The sequence below is a fragment of the Larimichthys crocea genome, chromosome XXII (genome assembly GCF_000972845.2).
Source record: "Larimichthys crocea isolate SSNF chromosome XXII, L_crocea_2.0, whole genome shotgun sequence".
Classification (NCBI taxonomy): Eukaryota; Metazoa; Chordata; class Actinopteri; family Sciaenidae; genus Larimichthys; species Larimichthys crocea.
This window is the reverse complement of record NC_040032.1, coordinates 18861791-18880488: the sequence shown is the minus strand read 5'-3', so window position 1 is coordinate 18880488 and position 18698 is coordinate 18861791. Positions and strand designations below refer to the sequence as shown.

The window sequence follows — 18698 nt, the reverse complement described above, 5'->3', positions numbered from 1 at the left end:
CAGTATGTATTGACATAAAGAGGGTTCACTTACTGGTAGTGTCACATGAACCATCACAAGAATGGACTTTGTGATGTTAAATTATCTGCTTATGTATGGGGAATGAGATGACACCTCCTGCCACTATATGCATATTCATTCAATTTGGAGCTGAATGTGACCAATCTGAAGGCGGATAGTTTGGCTCATCAAATCAGAAAGCTAAATGTAGGCTAAATGATATATTACAATGCAGCCATTAATCCATCAAATGCTGGAAAATATTAATCTAAGTTCTGAAAAAACGAAAGGGGATTGAATAATGAAAGTCTAAGCCTTCAGATAATACAGTATCACGCTGCAAAACATAAACATTAGGTCAATCAGTTTTCTCATAGCAGCACTTGCCTGGTACAAGTGATGGAGGTGAGTGATTATTTCATAGCAAATCACAATGTTTTAACTTATTATCATGCAGGTTGAGGGCTGAATGAAATAATGTGGTCATACGCAAGAGATTTCTGCAAAAAATAAAAACTTAATATTCATTAATTTACAGGTACATGTTTGTGCATGTGGCATACTTGACTGCAAAAGTCTACCAATATTGCATTTTTGATATTTGACTGTTTTAAACTAATATATATACGGCAACACATAAACTGCATTTATTTTTCAATGAATTGTGACAGATATAGGATGTGCAGGACATTTTACAGTTGAAAGTTCACTTTTCAGTGCTGTCTGGCTTTTCATCTGGCATTTCTTGTTACTTCAGCTGACATTTATGCTGCTTTTGATATAGCTGCAATAAACTAAAGTTATTGTTGATTTATTGTCAGAGTTGTTGTAGCTACCTTAAGGTCTCCGAATCCAAACTTCTCCTCCCTTTCACCTTAAAAAGTAAGCAAGAAGGTTTGGAATGTGGGTACCCAGCTGCGTGTTTTATGGTTACAAACTCAAATTTAAATCATGATACAGTTTTCCTTGACATTTCAAAGATATGATTGATATGTTTAAGTGTAAAATAAAGTAAAACTCAGTTCAGTTTTGGTCTCCACAAAGATTTTTTTTTTCTCTCCATTTCGAAATGTGGTATGTGTGTGTGTTTGTGAATGTCTAACATGCACTCTTGTCTCTTGTTGTTATGCAGCTGGTGAGAAGGCCATAGTTTGTGACCAGTGTGGTGCCCAGTTCCAGACAGAGGAATCCCTGGAGGCTCACCGGCAGATCCACACCGGTATGAACACATTCGTGATAACACCATAGACATAAACAAAACGCATTCAAGCTCCTCTGCAGCTACCTCAGTATGTTTGCATAGGTTGAATTTGTACACAAAGATTCACATTATTTTCTTTGTGGACTAGGCTTTAGGAATAATATGCATGTTTTGGGAGGACAAAATACCTTAAAATAGTAGTAACAAATCAGTCAGAGAAACAATCCCAATCTTTTGGGGTATTTTCATGAATCAGCATGTGTATTGTGGCGTGGTGTGTGTTGTGATGGCGTGTGAAGGCTTGTTCAGCCTTCTCTGGTTAAATGGAGCCATGGATTGACAGATAGATAGATCACATCATCTTGGATTAGTCCCACTTGCCCTAAATCAAGACAGACCCAACAGTAATCAACAAACCGGGAAAACTTGGCAGGCCGATGTTGTTTATCAGTGCTCAGCTATGAAGATGGGAAGACGAGGACGATCTAGGTGCCAAGATGTAAATAGGAAGAAGTAAATCCCCCTTCGGCAGATGTGTGATGGCCCAGAACAGTTTCACTGCTGGTGATGAACTCTTTAAATTTTCTCCACTTTGTTATGAAGATGGTGTGCTTGGGCTGTGTGCTGTTTTTATGTTGTATGTGTGTTTGTGAGTCCCTTGGGGGGTTTTTTTCACTCCACATGCAACATTTTGGACATTCCTTCCACGTTCAAAACGTTTAGACCCTGTCATGCGCTGCATATGCTGCCATACTACTGCTAATAGGAGCTTGACAGATAATATTGCCCCATAATGTATCACATTACAGATAAAACAAAGAAATATATTAAATATCATATTTCAAATACATTTTCACATAGTGTAGCCTTAGTATTGGGTCAGAAAAACTTGTAAAAGTGAAAATTGATTTGTGCTTAAAGGGTGGTGCTACAGGAAATGCCACAGGATCTCCAAATTCATCCTCTGGCAACTGTCAACAACTAGTTTATTGCCAGTTTTAGTTTGTGATATTTTGCACACAGAGTTTAAGACACTAGGGGCCTATAAAGTCTAAAATGAAAAAAAAAAAATGAAATCTTTTGAGCAGCAGGAATGTGCCTGCCAAATTTAGATATTTCTTAAGTTTACATTTTGGTCTAATAGGGGCATCAGAGGAAAGGTCAGGGTATGACCCACTAACCCATCTACATCACTATACTTTAGCCCCGCCTTAGCTTGTCAAATAAAATGACATGAAAGCAAAGAGTGCTGCCAATGCACGTTCAAGCCAGAGGCCGATCCCCAAAATAGCCACACATCATCATCATTACCATCATCTTGTGTTTTGTCCTTCATCTGAAGCCGTGACCCTCAGCCCCCCCTCCCTTCCTCAACATTTGAGAAAGAAAGGTGGAGCAGTGTAGTCAGGGTTTTTTTTTTTTTTTTTTTTTTTTTTTTTTTTTTTTTTTTTTTTTTTTTTTGGGAAGGGAGGGTACCCCTGAGGGGCTTGCCCTCAGCCAATCATCTCACTAGAGGTAAAGAAGGGTTAAACGAGGCTAATGATCCAACAGCCATAACAGCGGAAAGGAGCACTCTAAATATAGGCATTCCAGTCTGGAACGAATGGAAGGGGATGGAGGGGATGGAGGGGATGGAGGGGGGGAGAGCAGCGGCAGCCAGGGCCAGACGTGTCTTCCTGCCAGACAACTGCCGCAGCAGCAGCAGCAGCAGTAATAGTATAGTAATCATCCATGTGTTGAGCCCCTCTAAGGGATCAGAGCCTGAAAAATGGGCTCTGGTAAAATATGACAAGGCAGTTTCTCCGCACCGTACAATTCTCAGTTTCACTCTCTCTTCCTTTGTGCACTTGAAGGTGCTGTACATCTACATTATGACATCCCTGGCTCTGGGTTTCAGTACTTGACATTTGGCCTCTCCATTGTAAAAGCATGGCGCTCGTTTTTTTCAATATTAGACTTGCTGATTGTCACAATTTCTATATTCTTGTCCTTTTCTATCTGTTGTTATGGTAATGCAGGGTGTTTTTTTTTTGTTATGATGGTGTTAAGCCGGTTCACTATTGTACTGTATGTGACCAATTTGTTAAACGTTTACTAGTTTTAGTCATTTTTGGGACAAACTTGATGCTATAAAACTTACCTTTTAAAATGAATTGCTCAACAGAAAAACTAATCCAAAATCCCATTAAGTCTTGGATTAGTTCACAATGTGTTTATTGTGTCCTTACATCTCTGCATGTGTGTCCTGCATTCAAGCAGTGTGATGAAGGTTGATTGCTGGTTTGTCTGTTTCCAGCAGAGGAATAACTGATAACATGGGAGTGAGAGAGGTAAACAAACGAGTCATTTTCTATGTCTCTCGCTCTCACATAATGGAGAGGAACGTGTCTATTGTAGTTTTCCAAAAGGAGCTGCTGGTACAACCAAAGTTTAGGTACAAAATGTGCATTGTATGGAGCTTCTTGCACATGTCAAATATTCCCTGATGCAGCACAAGACGTGAAACGTGACATCTGAAGTCCATGGCTGTACTTCAGATGTCTGTTTTATATCCATTTAGGTACTTTTCCACCTGATGGATCAATCTGCTAGGACATTTATGCTGAATATCAAATTTTGGAAGTCAAAAGTGTGGATCATACATTTTTTTTTTTCCTTTAACAAATAATCTGTCCACTGTGACACCTTCAAGACTATAAATGAGTTTTTATTGGATTTAACCAACTTGATTTCTCCCAGGGTGCTCAGTAATTCAGTCAGTTTGGCTCTTATAACATATCTCAACTACCGGCCAGATTGCCATTATGTGGATATTCATGATCCCTAAGGATAATTCCAAAATTATATTTGGTGACCCTCTGATCTGTTCTGCTGCCACCACCCTCAGGCAAAAATGTCAGCATGCATCCAGGCTACCTTATAATCTAACAGGCAGACTATGAATTTTTCAGTACATTTCATGGTGCAAAGCGGATTGTAATGACCATAGACTCTATTTAGTCCCTTTACATGCTGGCCTCCTTTTACTTTTTGAAAACTTTAAGCTTTACCAGCAGCTAAATTGTTCCCGTTGTTCATCCATTCAAAATGTTTGTGTTATGAGGTGTGATGAACAATGCATTCCTATAGTGATTGCTAACAGCATTAACTTTTATTTATGTATATTTTATATATTACATAAGGCCTTCTTTATATGTCTGGAAAATGTTGTTAATGTTATCTTAGCAGAATATACAGGCATGGGCAAAACAAAAAGAAACTGCATCAAATACGAAAGCACCCTCGGCTGACAATGCTGTGTTAAGTGTTTGAGCTAGAAAGCTTAACAAACATGGATTTATTTATACAGAAATGTCTGTGTGTACAGTACCCAGGACGCAAAACATCAGAGAAGGCGTGTGGTTGGAGCATGGGGTTACTGTTAGCCATCAAAGCCAGATTTGATCTCTGCCTGCCTCTTGGCAGCCCTTCAGCCCTTGGCTAATGTTCTCTGATGACAATATTTGGCCTCTGAAACTGTGGCTGTTTCTTGCTGCTTTGAATGGGAACTATTGTGGCATCTCTTCTGTTGGCCTGATCAGCTGCAGTCTGACTCAACCTCTCTCTCTCTCTCTCTTTCTCACTTTGTCTCTCTTGGTTTTAACAGAGCTGCCCTTGCTATAGCACACCCCTATCTGTTACTCCCTCAAACTGTACTGTATGTGGGACGTATAGCGGGTGGCTATCCAAAACCATGGGATAGCTTGGCAGCCGTTTCGGCATTCCTGAAGTTGTCGTCATTCCTAACGGACAAGCTCTTTTGCATGGAGGATGTGGGGTGGAGGTGGGGGCAGGGGGCTGGTCGGGATGCCAAGGGAACTTGCAGCAAAACATCATGTGGCTGTTTTTACCCACTGAACTCGTGCAAACACACATGCACAAACACACACTGCAAAACCATCCCCTTCTTTGGCAGTGTTGTGCAACACATACACACACAAATGAATCCAGGAATGTCTGTGTACCAGAGCCGAAATTCACTTGTGAGCTGCATTACATCTACTGAAGGCTAATTTTTGTCACATATTTTCCCAAATTGGATGGCATCGCATCAGAGTGTCTCTCTCTCTCTCTCTTAACTGGAACTCGCCTCAGGGCTTTTGTGAGCAAAGAACACAGTCTGTCTGGCTTTCATGGAGCTCTCATCCTTAAAGAAAAACACTGCTGTCATTTCGAGTTGTAGCCCGTTTACTGTCTTTGTCTCATGTCCACGGATTGTAATGCAATGTATGCACTGAGAATTCACCTCAGAGCAACCTCTCAGACAAACATAGGTTACATTCTTATGATGATTGTGGAGACTTCCATTTTCAGCAGGTGATTGACAGGAAGCAGAGAGTGCACACTAATATGAAACCACTCCAAACTGAATTTTTATTTTGAGATACTGTCAGGCGTAAATGGCAATCAATGGTATTTGCCTGATGTAACCCTAATATCTGTTGTTATCCTGAGTGATACAAGAGATATATTAATAGTAGCTAGATTCAGAGCTGTTATATCACATGTCATGGAATTCAGATTTTTCTGGCATTCATCAAATCTGTTACAGGAAGAATTGTAAAGATGCAAACTTAAGATTTGATAGGAAATATTTCTAACAGCCGTAACATTTGTAAACATTGCTGAACATGTAGTGCATTTGTATTTTGAAAGTTCCTCCTGTAACCCATTTTTTGAACTCGTCAGGAGCATCCAGCATGGTCGTACGACAGACCTGGACTGGGTCTAATATAATCGAAGGCACGGGCCACCTTGACCTTTTGGCAGAAATATTAAAAGCACCTTAATTACATTTTACTGTGACTTAAAATGATGTAATGCCAGAGTGAAGTCCAAATGCCAAAGCATGACATTGTGCTCAGACTTTTTCTTATTTTTGCTTTCAAAGAGATTTCATTCAAATAGTAAAACGACATGCATGACATGCCATATGAGCAGCGGTGCCCTCCTTATCCTCTGAGAGCACATGCAGACGCACAGGCCTGGCTTTTTATCTAAAGCAGTTTTTCAATGTCGACGTGGGCATCAAATTTAGCTGTTCTATTTGTGAAGTTGACTTTCAATTTACGGACCAGAAAAAGAGGATTTTATCTATAGATGAGGCTTCTTTTTTTTTTAACCAAGGACAATAAAGTTCAACACATAATGTGAACTCTGCCGTTGAAGAGAGCCGTAAAATTTAAGGAGCTAGTTATTGTTTAATACAGACGGTCATTACTGCATTGTGTTGAATAAATCCTGGTTACTGAAGGTCAAGTTGCTCAAACAGAAGTCAATGTTTCTGGCAGAAAAGCCGTAGTTGTCCATTACTGCTGTATATCATGTCATTTGCTCTTTATGATATCAGCTGTAAACTGTTTTTAGAACTGCTTTAATGTAGATTTTGTCCCACACCATATCTTATTGTGGCACTGTTGTGCTCTTTTAAACATGGCCACCTCAAACGTGTCATTTACACTTTGCATTTCCAGTAAAACCTCTCCTCGTCAGGCATTTCTGAGCCGTGAGCTGCTGTTTTTTTCCCCCTCTCATACTGCCTTTATCTCTATACATCTGCCAGCTATCTTCATCTCTTTTTTTCATTAGATTGTTTTGGTCCCCGCCATAATTTATAGCTCTTGTATTTTATTGGTAAAACCCACCACACTCACATTCCACTTGATTAAACTGCAGCTTGGTGCAGAAAAGCAAAAGGTCAGAATATGTGCACAAAGAAAGTGGCTCACAAACAAAAAAGTAAGCAATAAATTCAAGTTTAAGTACTTTTTTTTTGTTTTGTTTTTTAGTCTGCTGACTGCATTTTGAAAAAATTGAAGATTTCACTGCTACGGATTCATGCATTTTACAGGCTCTGCAGGCTCTGTAACTGCCAATCTGAGCCGTATATATCCACAAGTGCACACTTTGTAATTTGCATTGCAATCTGCACATTCATCCAGCCAAACTGAGGCCACATTCAGTGTGAGCAGTTGCCTGTTATTCAACATGAGCTGTGAGTAGCAGTAGAAACGACAGGGACTGCGTCTCCCATGTGACCCGTGTAGAAATGAGTTCGGAGTCCACAGGCCACGGAAGAATTTGTTGTCCGACTGTTGGTGTTCCTGTTTATACATGAATCCTAGCCATGTACACACACACAGCACATAGCAGTGCCAGGGAAAATCCACATACAATAGGAGGGGGGGGAGGCTGCTCCCTTACTCTTTTCTCTTTCTTTCTTTCTCTCTTTATCTCCCCTCGTCCTTTTTTTAAAGTCTTGTAATACAGGGAAAATATGCAAACCATGGAGTGGCAATAGTGGGTTTAGCCAGTGGGAACACAGCGTGATTCCAGCAGGCCTCTGCCGCAGAGTAAACACTTTCTTTTCTCAAGCCAGAAATAGTTTGGCTAGAGAGAGAGAGAGAGAGAGAGAGAGCGGCAGAAAGGGAGGGAGGATAGGAGGAGAGACAGAAAAAGCAAAAGAGAAAGAGGAGGGGAGGGGAGAGAGGAGTACAACAAGGTTATGATGGTCAGTGGTGACATTATTTCTTTTCTTCCCAGTAAATTGTTCACACCGGTGGCCTCGCAATCAGTTGCCTCGAATACAAATACACATGCCAGCGCACACACACACACACACACAGTCCAGTCATGTCACTCAAGTAAATTAGGCCAATGGCAGCACTACACAGGGGTCACGTCAAAAGTGCCGATTGTCTCAATCACATTAGTCCAGCACTGGCATCTGTTTAGCATTTAGTTAATTGTGATGTTATTAAGTTGTCAGTGAGCATTAGGGCGGTGATAAGCAAAGCAAATATTCTTCCAGCTCGGGCAGGCAGTGTTACACACGTGTTGCTGATACACACACTGGCACACACACACAAACACACACACACATGTGGGAACATGCAACTCTCCCACCCTGCAAGTGTGAATGTGATCCCACTCAACCTGCAGCTTGCTCTTAACTCGGTTAACTCCTAAGTTATCACAATAAAGATAAGATAAGCATGCTTTATGAGGCGTTTCAGCTCAGTGCAGTTAGTCGCTGAAGGGCAGATGTGCATTAGCATTTTGACTTTTGATCACAAAATGTTAGCAGCTTCCTGTCTGTGTCATCTGGTGTGTCAAAATGGTGATTAGCACCAGGCTAGTGCTCATCGTTTCAGCATCCCACTCATGACTGAGCAAGCTGCCCATGGTCGAAGGCAGATTGTCCGTCTGTCTGTCTGTCTGGCTGGCTGTCTGTCTGTGTGTGTGTGCCTGGCCAGCCAAAGAACTTACACAGGGGCGTTTTGGGTCACAGCAAGTATCAGGTACCGCATTCACCTTGGCAGGCAAACACTGAGACGTACAGAGACATACAGGGATGAACATCTTCCTCTGTTTGCATCCAGTGAACACCACAGAGGATATATTTATGGCTTCATGGTTCGATACAGACCACGCTCAACCCTCCATGAGGGCATGAATGTGTTGTCTGTTTTACTCATAGCCCTCCTTATTTAAACATGACATGAAATGTCAGGCAAAAGTCGCAGATGGTTCAATCACAATTTCGAAACCTCTTCCAATCGGATGTTTTGTTAAAAAGACTCAATATACAGTTATTGTAAAATTCATTAAAGCAGCCTTTTGCTGCATAATTGACTTCAACAGTTTGTTGGTTATTACAAAATTGTTGTTGATTCATTTTCTGTTAGGGGAGTATTGATTAATTAACTCTCTCAGCACCACCTATGGGATTATACAGATGTCAGTGATTCACAGCATTATATCATAAGTAAGCACAGAGGTGTACCATTGTTATATATCCAGTATCAATGACTAAGGATGGTCTTGGATTACATTTTTGTCATATACTCAACAGGTTGTTATACTGTATAATGTCCATAATGTCTCTAAATGTTTGAAAGATGATCATCTAAAATCCCACGGTTCTCTTTTCCTCTGTCTCTGTAAACAAATACCTCTTTCTCTTTGCCTCCCTCCATCTCCCCCTCCTTGGCACTCACTCTCACTCACCTTCCAAAATAAGAAGAGTACAAGTGGTCAGAGACACTATCGGTGGCTAAATTAAATCAAGCAGCACTAGCTAGACTACAGTCACTTCTCCTGCTACTACCCTCCTCCTTCTCCCTCAGCAAACAAATTTTTCCCCAGATAAGATCTAAATGAGTTTTTCCAGGCGGAGGAAGATCTTGCGTTTGGCTGATGGATACTGTGCACGGCTGCAGTGTGACCAACACCCGGTAGCAATCATCCGCCTTAGCCATAAGTGCTATATGCACAGTGGCCTATGTGAATAGGAGATGTGTGGTTTGTGTGTAAATGAGATAAAATGTGTGAATGAGAGTTGGCACTGCTACGTTCCCCAGTACCCAGCTTCATTCATTGAGAAATACCCAACTGGGCCCCTGCACTGCAGAGCCTCAGTGCCGAGGCTTAGTGTCATGGTGGGCACAGTCGCTTTGAGGCATCACCACAGGAAACCATGGGACAACAGCATGTCAGGGAGGGAGGTAGTATTCATATGAGGGGGGAATAGGTGGGTGGGATCCAGTAGCAAATTGGGATGTCCGTAGTGGTGCAACAGTCTGGCTGCAGGAGAATCCCCACATGGATGGATCATTGTAAACCAGGGACAGCAGTCACACATCCAGAGAGACCAATAAAATGATGTGGGTATGGGTAGTGGGAGTGCGGGTGAGGGGATGGCGGGGAGGGGGCGGATTATAGACTCCCAGAGGGCTCTGCGATTCACGGGCCATAAAATGGAAGTCAGCAGGACATGCTGCAAATCTGGCCAGCCAATATCCACTATCCCCTTCCTCCCTCTTTCGACCCTGAGGATGTGTCTCAGCCGTACGTCACAATGCAACCCCAGCGAGCACATCCCGTTGTCGGACAATCTCAACTCCCTTGGATGCCGCTATTCTCCCCAGTTACATTTGCATGTCAGCCGCTGCGGCTTTGTTCAAGATCTGCTTGGTTAAAAAAAAAAATAATAATAAAAGGATAGATAAGGAAGGAGACAGAACAGAATTCTACGAAGGCCTTTGCCATCCGGGGAATAAAAAGGCTGCTTTTGTCAGGAGGTTCCCTACTTTCAGATATCCCATCACATTTTAACCTTGTCAAGGCGAGGACTTTGAATATAAAAGGATTCGCCCAAGAGAGTGAAAGAGAGAAAGAGATGCGGAACACTGGCCCCACGTCAACAATAGCCAAGGTTCTTTTGTCCACAGTGTTATTTGAAGTAAATCTCCCTCTGTAATTAGATTGGAGCTGTTTGTGGACATCTTAGGAGAGTGCGTCAGTGTTAAAACAGCAACGCGCGAGGGCCCTTTTAATTTACAGTGCAAATACCTTTCGATTAGCATGGAGAGAGAGGAGGGGGAGTGGGGGCTGAGGAGGAGGGACAATAGAGGAGTCTTTCAATCCTTTTCTTTTTTGTTGTTGTTGTTTGAGAGCGGGAAGAGGTTCGAGCAGCTCTCCTGTGTTCCTTAATTGTGAAGCAAGGAGATTAGTACGAGTGCTTCCAACCTTTCACCCCAAACAAAGGAGCCATCAGATCCAGTTGCCTAGTGACACAGGGTTTCACACCGGCAAATTTAGCCACTGCCTTCAACACTCCAGCTCCTTGTGGTACATCTTAAGAGAAGAAACGAAATCTCCAGCCTTCGCTCGTGCACTCCTATGCAAACCATTTCTGTCCCCGTCTGTCTGACAGAACCCTTAATGACACTGAGCAGCCACGCTAATGAAAATGGCCGTTCATCCTCACTCCAAAGTCTGTCTCTCAGACTCATATAAAAGTTAATGTACCCGTGACAATGACATTCAGAAGACCGTTTAGCTTTGGACAAATGCTGCATTTCTTGGTGGCAAGAGCAGCCGGGCACACAGAAATGTCCTTTTACACTGCGTGCAGCTCAATCAAAGGGCACTTAGCAGTGTCATATTGATTATGGGAGCTTAACCCCCGTCAATCTCTGATGGTTCATTTTGGCTGCCTTCCCGTAGATGGATCCAATGAATATAACTGCCAAAACAGGAAGAAAGGGGTTCCCTCATCTTAAGTCGCTGCTGGGTGCTTGTAGTATAACATAAATATACATGCTCATCAGAAGGAGACAGTAGGGTTAGTCTTGTATGTATATATGTAATGTATGTATTATCAGGACTGTCTTTCCATTTGTCTTGAGGCAGCATGGAACAAGCACAGATCTGGACAATCGTAATTATGAAAATGACATTTAGACCTAATTAATTATTATTTAATTTGAATGTAATTTCAGCTCCCAGTTTATGAGCTGACTTCATCTCTGTATAAAGGAAATTAGCTATTTACCAACCGCACTATATTTATGTCTCTTCACACACAGACAGTAACGCTCACATATGTGCCAATGCTTTTAAAACCAGTTTACAGCAGCCAATATGAACTAATAGAAGAATAATGCTATATTGCACAGCAGTTAACTGGCATACTGGTGCATCTTAATTGTAGTTTGCGTTTGTTCCAGTGGTTTATTTCAGGAAAACCAGGAGAGAAACATGGATGCTTGCCAGATTTTCTTTCCCCAGTGGACTATCTTGCTCTTTCTACATGTTAGCTATGGAAACGCTTAGCTTTACTTTACTAGATTTACAGTAAGTTAATCTCAGACCTGAAAGGTCAGGAGTTATGCATGTTTTTAGCTAATCTACCACAAATCTCATGGGCTTTACATTACAGCTAATCCTTTTCAAATCATCCTGTGGTGTTCTGTATTTTTTAAAAGCGATTTATCTAGCCTACTTCACAAGCAACATGTTCTCATTAATTTCAGCATGTTAGTGTCCACTTCTTTCCATGTTTTAGCCCATTAGTTACAAAATGTCATACGCCTAACATGCCCCTTTGTAATTCAGCTGTAGCATTTAATTGAAACAACTGCTTCACAATAATTTCAGTGCAGGATGAAAAAAGATGTTCTTACTGTTTGCAGTATCATCATCATATGGTAATGTAAGTAAGTCAGTGGCTAAGTTGCAGGCAAGAAGTAACACATTCAAAAATCACACATCTTATGGTTTGCTTCCAAAGACAAATAAAAAGTAAAAAAAAAAAAAAAAAAAACTGTTTTGGTCTGGCTATATTCCTCTTTAATCTCAGCTCTGTATTTTATTCAGCTTAAGGAATATTATGCAACTTACTCAGAGTAAAGAAATGTGACGTGTGAGTAAACAAATCCTTTAGAGACCACAGGTGGGTGATTTCATTAGAACTCATTTGCACATAATAACAAGAGATAATATATATAGTATATTCTTCAACACAAACCCATATTTGCCATATATTCTGTACAAAATAACCTTGACTTCACTGCAGCATTTCTTCACCATGGAGAAATGACGTCTCTGAACCTCAACAGGCCTGGCTGAATTTGACTATTGAGGGCGGCTTGAAGCAGCCGCTGTACTTTTAGACAGGCAAGAGCGAAATAGAGAGCAGTCATTGAGTTGGGTTTGTCTTGGAGGTGGTCTGCTAGGACAATACTCCGAAAAGAAACTCAAGTGGGACCCATTACACCCCACTGAGGGCAGACTCTTATCAGTTAATAGCAGGTTTCCCCCTGAGAGCAGATTGTTTTGATAGATGGCACCTGGTCAAGCCTTTGCAACCAGCCACAAAAAAACACAAGTGTATGCTAGATAAGCTCTGCAAGGAGAAAAAAAAATAAACCCAGCATCCTGTGAGTGTTAATTTGTACATGGAAGTAGAGTAAATGTACGCATCTGAACATTCTTGTTTCACTTCTTTCATTATTCGCAGGCAGAAACAATGGGTCCTGAGCGTGTTTGCTCAGGTGTGGTGTTAAGAGTGAATCAGCAGTTCACCCCATTAGACAGCATTCTTGCAAAAAATTCCACAGTTTACGTGCTCTATTTGGAGAGACTGCTGTGACCTGGAATGCTTTGATCATAGTCGCTGTTCTGAGTTGTACATTAGTTGGCTTTTTTTTTTTATAATCATTTTTAGTCCCCTGCACAATCGCTGATGCTATTTACAACTATTCCTCGGGCTGCAGCTGCCATAAACAGAGTGGAAAATGAGTTGGTGTGTGTGTGTATGAGGTTGTCTGAAAGCAGCTGACATGAAACAATAACGTTTCCAATAACAAGTGGAAATTCTAGTTCAACTGTTAAACATATAATTTCCAACTAATTTACACATTTAATGAAACACAAGTGGGTGCTAAACACCCCTTGGCAAACAAAATGCCTATGACTTAGACACAAATAGATTTACATTTCTCTAATTTAGGTAAATCTAATAAGGAGAGAGAAGGAGGCAAAAAAAAAGTAGTGCCGCATGATTTGTATATCAGATCAAAGTTTATCCAAAATTGACATCATTGTTGCCTTTTTGTTCTGTCCTAAACTAGTTCAAGATGATCTGTTACTCTTATCTGACTGTTTACAGGCTGACCCGTCCACGCTTCGAGGGTGAAAGAATTCTGAAGGACAGAGAGCCTAAATCTCTTTTTGCTTTTGTTATCAAATTACTGGAAAAATGATGCGAGTCTTGACATGAAATCAGTAAAGAGTGTGCAAAGTGTGTCAGATTTGCTGTCGTTATCATTCAAAACAACAATGAAAGGAAATCTCGCCTGAGGCAGGTGAGAGTATCTTATTTAAGGTCTAACTGAAACATTCCACCTGATCCTTGGGCAATAATGACATTTCCCCAGTAGAAAACAGTAAGTCAGTGATCACAGCACACATTTTCTTGTTGTCTTTGTTGCCCTTCATTCCTGCTCTCTCTTTTAATATGTAAATGTTCTCTTGAAAATTAATTTAGCATTTAATTATGTATTTATTCACAAGCAAATACACCAAACGTCTCTGTGGTGTCAGCAACACACTCGTAAGTCAGCAGCCAGCTGTTCACTGTACACTGACCTTGAATGACTTCTATGGAGCAACAGTGTTATTTCATAGGAAAATCAGAAGTAGTCTGCACAGCAGTGTGATATTTTGAGGCTATAAAAAGTATAAAAGGTTAAGCATTGGGCTTTCTGCATGCCAAAAAGGATGCAACCTTTCAGATACACACAAATATGAGAGAAATAAATGAATCACCAGAGCCAAAATCATGAATGTGTAGTCACATTACATAGACAGTCTACATATTTCATTATATTTATACCACAAGTCCCATGGTTATAAAGATTCAAGATTCTGTATATAATGAAGGGTGAGCTGAAGTGGGAATAGTATAAAAGTATTTATTTTGAATGATGACATAAGTGGACTAAAAATATTGGTGAACATAAATGTTCAGCACAAACACAGAATCTTTTCTCCATCGTTTATTGTTTGCCTTTCTTTAACAGCTATTTGGTATTTTTATTTATTTTATATATTTTCATTTTTTAACATAACTGTTGTTTAGTGTTTTTTTTTTCAGCCAAACAGGCAGGAAATTCAACAGCTTTCTGATCCCAGCGGAGATGAAATCGTGTGAAAATGACTGAATGCAAATAGTTTGATGGATTTGACAATATTCTGGCGTTTTTTTAAGGAAAATCATTACAAAGCAAAAATACAACCTTGCGTGTTGTAGGGATTCAACCATTGTTGGCACTTCTAGCTTTGTGTGCATAGAGCGTTTTCTTTACTGTGGACAATTTTAATGCAGATGACCAGATTCCTGACATTAAATTTAATTTGGACAAAGAGGATCAAGGATTTTTTTTACTGAAGCCCCCCCTCCACCCTTGACCAAAAAAGAGAAGTTTCCAACTAAGGAATGTTTGGGGGTTGGTTCACTCGTCTAAACTGCGGTGTCCTCTTACAGTCCGGCTGACCAACAGGCTCTGGGAGGTGATTGATTGGGTGGTGCTGGGGCCACCAAGGACCCTTTCTGCAGCTTTAGAGGTTAGGGGTCACCTCCTCTGCAAATCTGCTTCCTTTTGTACAGTCGCAACACCAGGAGAGCAATGTCACATCACCCCCTCCTCTTTTCTCCCCCCATCCCTCCTCCCTCTGGTCTTAACCCTGGGAAAATGGGGGAGGCGTCAATTAAACCTTTTCTCTCTTTCGCTTGAGTTCTCTGTATCTTCTGAAGTTGTTCCTTTAAAAAAAAAAAAAAAAAAAAACTCAAATTCTTTAGGTTTAAATGCAAAGAGGAGCTCAGGGCCAAGCCGCGGTGCTGTTAAAAAGGGTTTGTTAAGGTTTCCTTAGAATAAAACTAATGATAATGGAGCATGCAAGCTGTTGTAGAAACACTCCTTAATGGATTACTTAAGCAAGCAATTAGCAGTACACTAGCAACCAGATATCAGCATGTGAATGGTTTAAAATATGTGTCAGTTGTAATGATGCTATGTGGCAATTACTCTTCTTAATAGATTGATGTAAAACTAGTTGGACTGAGACATTGATATAACGAAAAAAAGCTGTTTCTCCTCCCTCTATTGCAAGTTTTCAAACTAGAAACTGAAAAGTTTAAGTGTATTCCTGCTGCTACACAATCATGAAAAACCAAACCGAAAACTAAAACCGTAACTGATTGAGGGAAAGAGGAAGAGTTTGGGCTTCGCGGCCATTCTTAAACGCCAGAGTGGAGAAGAGCCCTGCAATGTAATCCTTTGATATGTAGTCAGTCCGAAGGGTTTGCTGAGGGATAACATTGCAATTCAGAAAATGTGGCTGGTCCTTGGCCCTCAGGGGCCAAGCCTTTGTGGTCACAGGACCAGGATTACACTTTAACCCCCACCACCATAAGCAACCAAGCCCCCCCCACCCAAACTGCCCTGGCTAAGGCCTGGGGTCAGGTGAAAGGCCAGGAATCTTAAACAGGGTAGAAAAGGAGGGAAAGGAAGAAAAAAAAGAGAAAGTCCGTCTTTTAAACATCACAAAATGGAGCGCTTTGACTGGTTTTCATTTGGATTCCACCACTGAAGACTACAGCTTGTGCTTTGTTCCTCACCAATAAATCCACACAGGGTCTTCTTTTTTATACGTGTACATCTCAATTCAAGTAAGGGTAAGGGACTGGTATTGTTTGAATGTTGAGAACTCACTTCAAAGAAAAAGACCAGACCTGGAGAAGAAAGTAGAATGAAATGCAAACATGTAATCAAACCAACCTCGAGCCTCTGAGGTAAAGAAGAGATTAATGAAGTACACACATTTGAAGTTAAAGTTAGTAGAGGGTATGGGTAATCCTGTGCGTCTGTCCTTATTGACACACATGTCATCTGCTGACATGTGTGTCTCTATTAGATTTATCATGGACAGAAAGATAAAGGATTGAGGATTGAGGATTTCTCATCCATAACAAGGAAGGATGTATCTGGAATTTACTTTGAGGACAAATGTTATCACTGTCCAGACGAAGTGAGTTAAAAGATCATGTCTCTTCTTTTTTTCTACATCAAACAAAATCTACTTGGCATCCATGGAAGATTCACTTACTTTTTTACTGCAAAACTATTACACGGAGGGACAAGTATTTCAATCAAGAGGCTGTCTGGGCTGTTTTACTGTCAGTTACTCTAAGTGTTTGATGTTAAACTTATCTCATCCTTAAATTATCCAATTAGCGATGGAAGAATGTAATGTTCACATCATTTCTGTCGACAGCACATGATCAGTGTTTCCAGAGTTTCGTGCTCGTTTAATGAAATTTGATGCGGGTGTGTGTTGTCTCCACGGACAAAATCTTTGTTACAAATCAGCCCATTGTGGCTGCATGGTACTGCTCAGTCACATGTATAAAGTCAGAAATGCTGTCTCTGTCTCCAGTTGCTTTATGTGTTCTCTCACTGCCCACCCAAGCGCATGAGCAGAGGTTGTGTTTGTGTCTGGTGTGTGTTGCCGTCAAGTGTGTCAGTCAGCTTCTTCGTCGGCCAGATGTACTGTGGGAACGGTAGGGTCGAGGTGAGAGAACCCCTCTCTCTCTCAAAAAAAATTAAATAAATAAAAGTGTGGATTTATAGCAGCAAGTCTGGGTCAAAGAGCTAGTGGTGTCTCCCTCCCACACAACACTATAATTTCCTGGGCTCTGTCCACGGAGAGAAATATGGCCTGGAGACAGAGAGAGGTAGAGGAAGCAAGGAAGAGCTAAAGATAGAGATGATGGAGCAGACACAAAGTGGTAACACAAGGGGATGAGGAAGACGCAGTGGGAAGATGTTGACAGCAAGTTACACATTGTTTTCCATTAAGCACAAATCTCACAATGTCTTTCATTAAGATCCTTAATGATTCTTAATGACGCCCAAGGAGCAAATAAAAGGCTCATCACAGAATCTTTCTGCTTCACAAGGTAAAAAGATAAAGGCTGGAGATGCTCTATATTTTTCTTATTGTCAGCCAATGAATTGATCCTACAAACAAGTCAGTCTGTGTAGCTTATTCCGCTGTGTCATTGAGCTTCATTGTTGTCCAAAAAACGAATGAATCAGCCACACTGTTGCGCTAGATAACATGTTCTTTCTTTACCGTGAATGTACACTGGAGTTTAGGTAAAATTAGTCTTACATACACCATCCTGCTGCTGTAAATAGTCACAAGAGAAGCAAATATGTATTGAACCCCAGCTAGAAATCCACTTCTTACTCTTGTTTGAGTAACGTTTACTAAAAAGTAAACAGTGCCCAGGTATTTTTTGCCTTTTTTTTTTTTTTTTGAGTGAGGTTTTAAAGTTTTATGTATTCAGCAGGAACAAACAGACTTGGACCTAAGTGGTACAGGCAGGATAGGGATGTTAGGGAGGGAAGTACTGAGAGAAAGACTAATGCATTGTTGTTTTTTGGTCTTTTCATGACATTTGTTGACATTCACAAAAATCTAAAATAACACCATTCTTGTTCTTTAACGGTACATTTTATCATGTACTCTTTTTTTTTTTCTTTTTTCACTGTAGGATTTCCCAAATGAAACCCGTCATTTAGAGTGAATGAAGGTCATTCACTGAAACCCTGAAATGTTCTGGGAGTTCTTTGTTGAGCTGTTTCTACTTTTTCTCCCTGAATTTGAAATCAGATTCTTTAGTTTGTGGTCTTTTTTTTCTTTTTTTCCCCAGAAGTGATTCCACATTTTTTTGAAAGAAAAGGGGAAAAACAAAATAAATAGCAAAATGACATTTTCAAAGTGCAGCCTAGCCTGCCAACTTTTGCTACAATATTGATGGACTATCCAATCACTCTGCAGATCATTAAAAAAGCGTGTGTGTGTGTGTGTGTGTGTGTGTGTGTGTGTGTGTGTGTGTGTGTGTGTGTGTGTGTGTGATTACAAGCCAATGTGTTTTTTTATTGACTAGCATAGCTATGCTTTCACATGTTACTTGATGGTCTACTATGTTTCTACAACCCTCATTGAACTTGTCTTGTTCTTCTTTGATGCACCCGATTAATATTTGCTGCAGCTATGGCCCAGTTTCATTCAGTCTGATTTAAAAAAATAAAAAAAACCT

General features: G+C 40.7%; 1 protein-coding gene across 2 annotated transcripts in view; it reads left to right on the top strand.

Annotated features, from left to right (window-relative positions):
• zbtb16a (zinc finger and BTB domain containing 16a) overlaps window positions 1–18698 on the top strand; it is a 137024-nt gene that overhangs the window by 82766 nt on the left and 35560 nt on the right. For both annotated transcript variants that reach the window (XM_027273360.1, XM_027273361.1), the window contains exon 4: window positions 1133–1219. In XM_027273360.1, the coding sequence (XP_027129161.1) occupies window positions 1133–1219 (87 nt within the window). The remainder of the gene's footprint in view (window positions 1–1132; window positions 1220–18698) is intronic.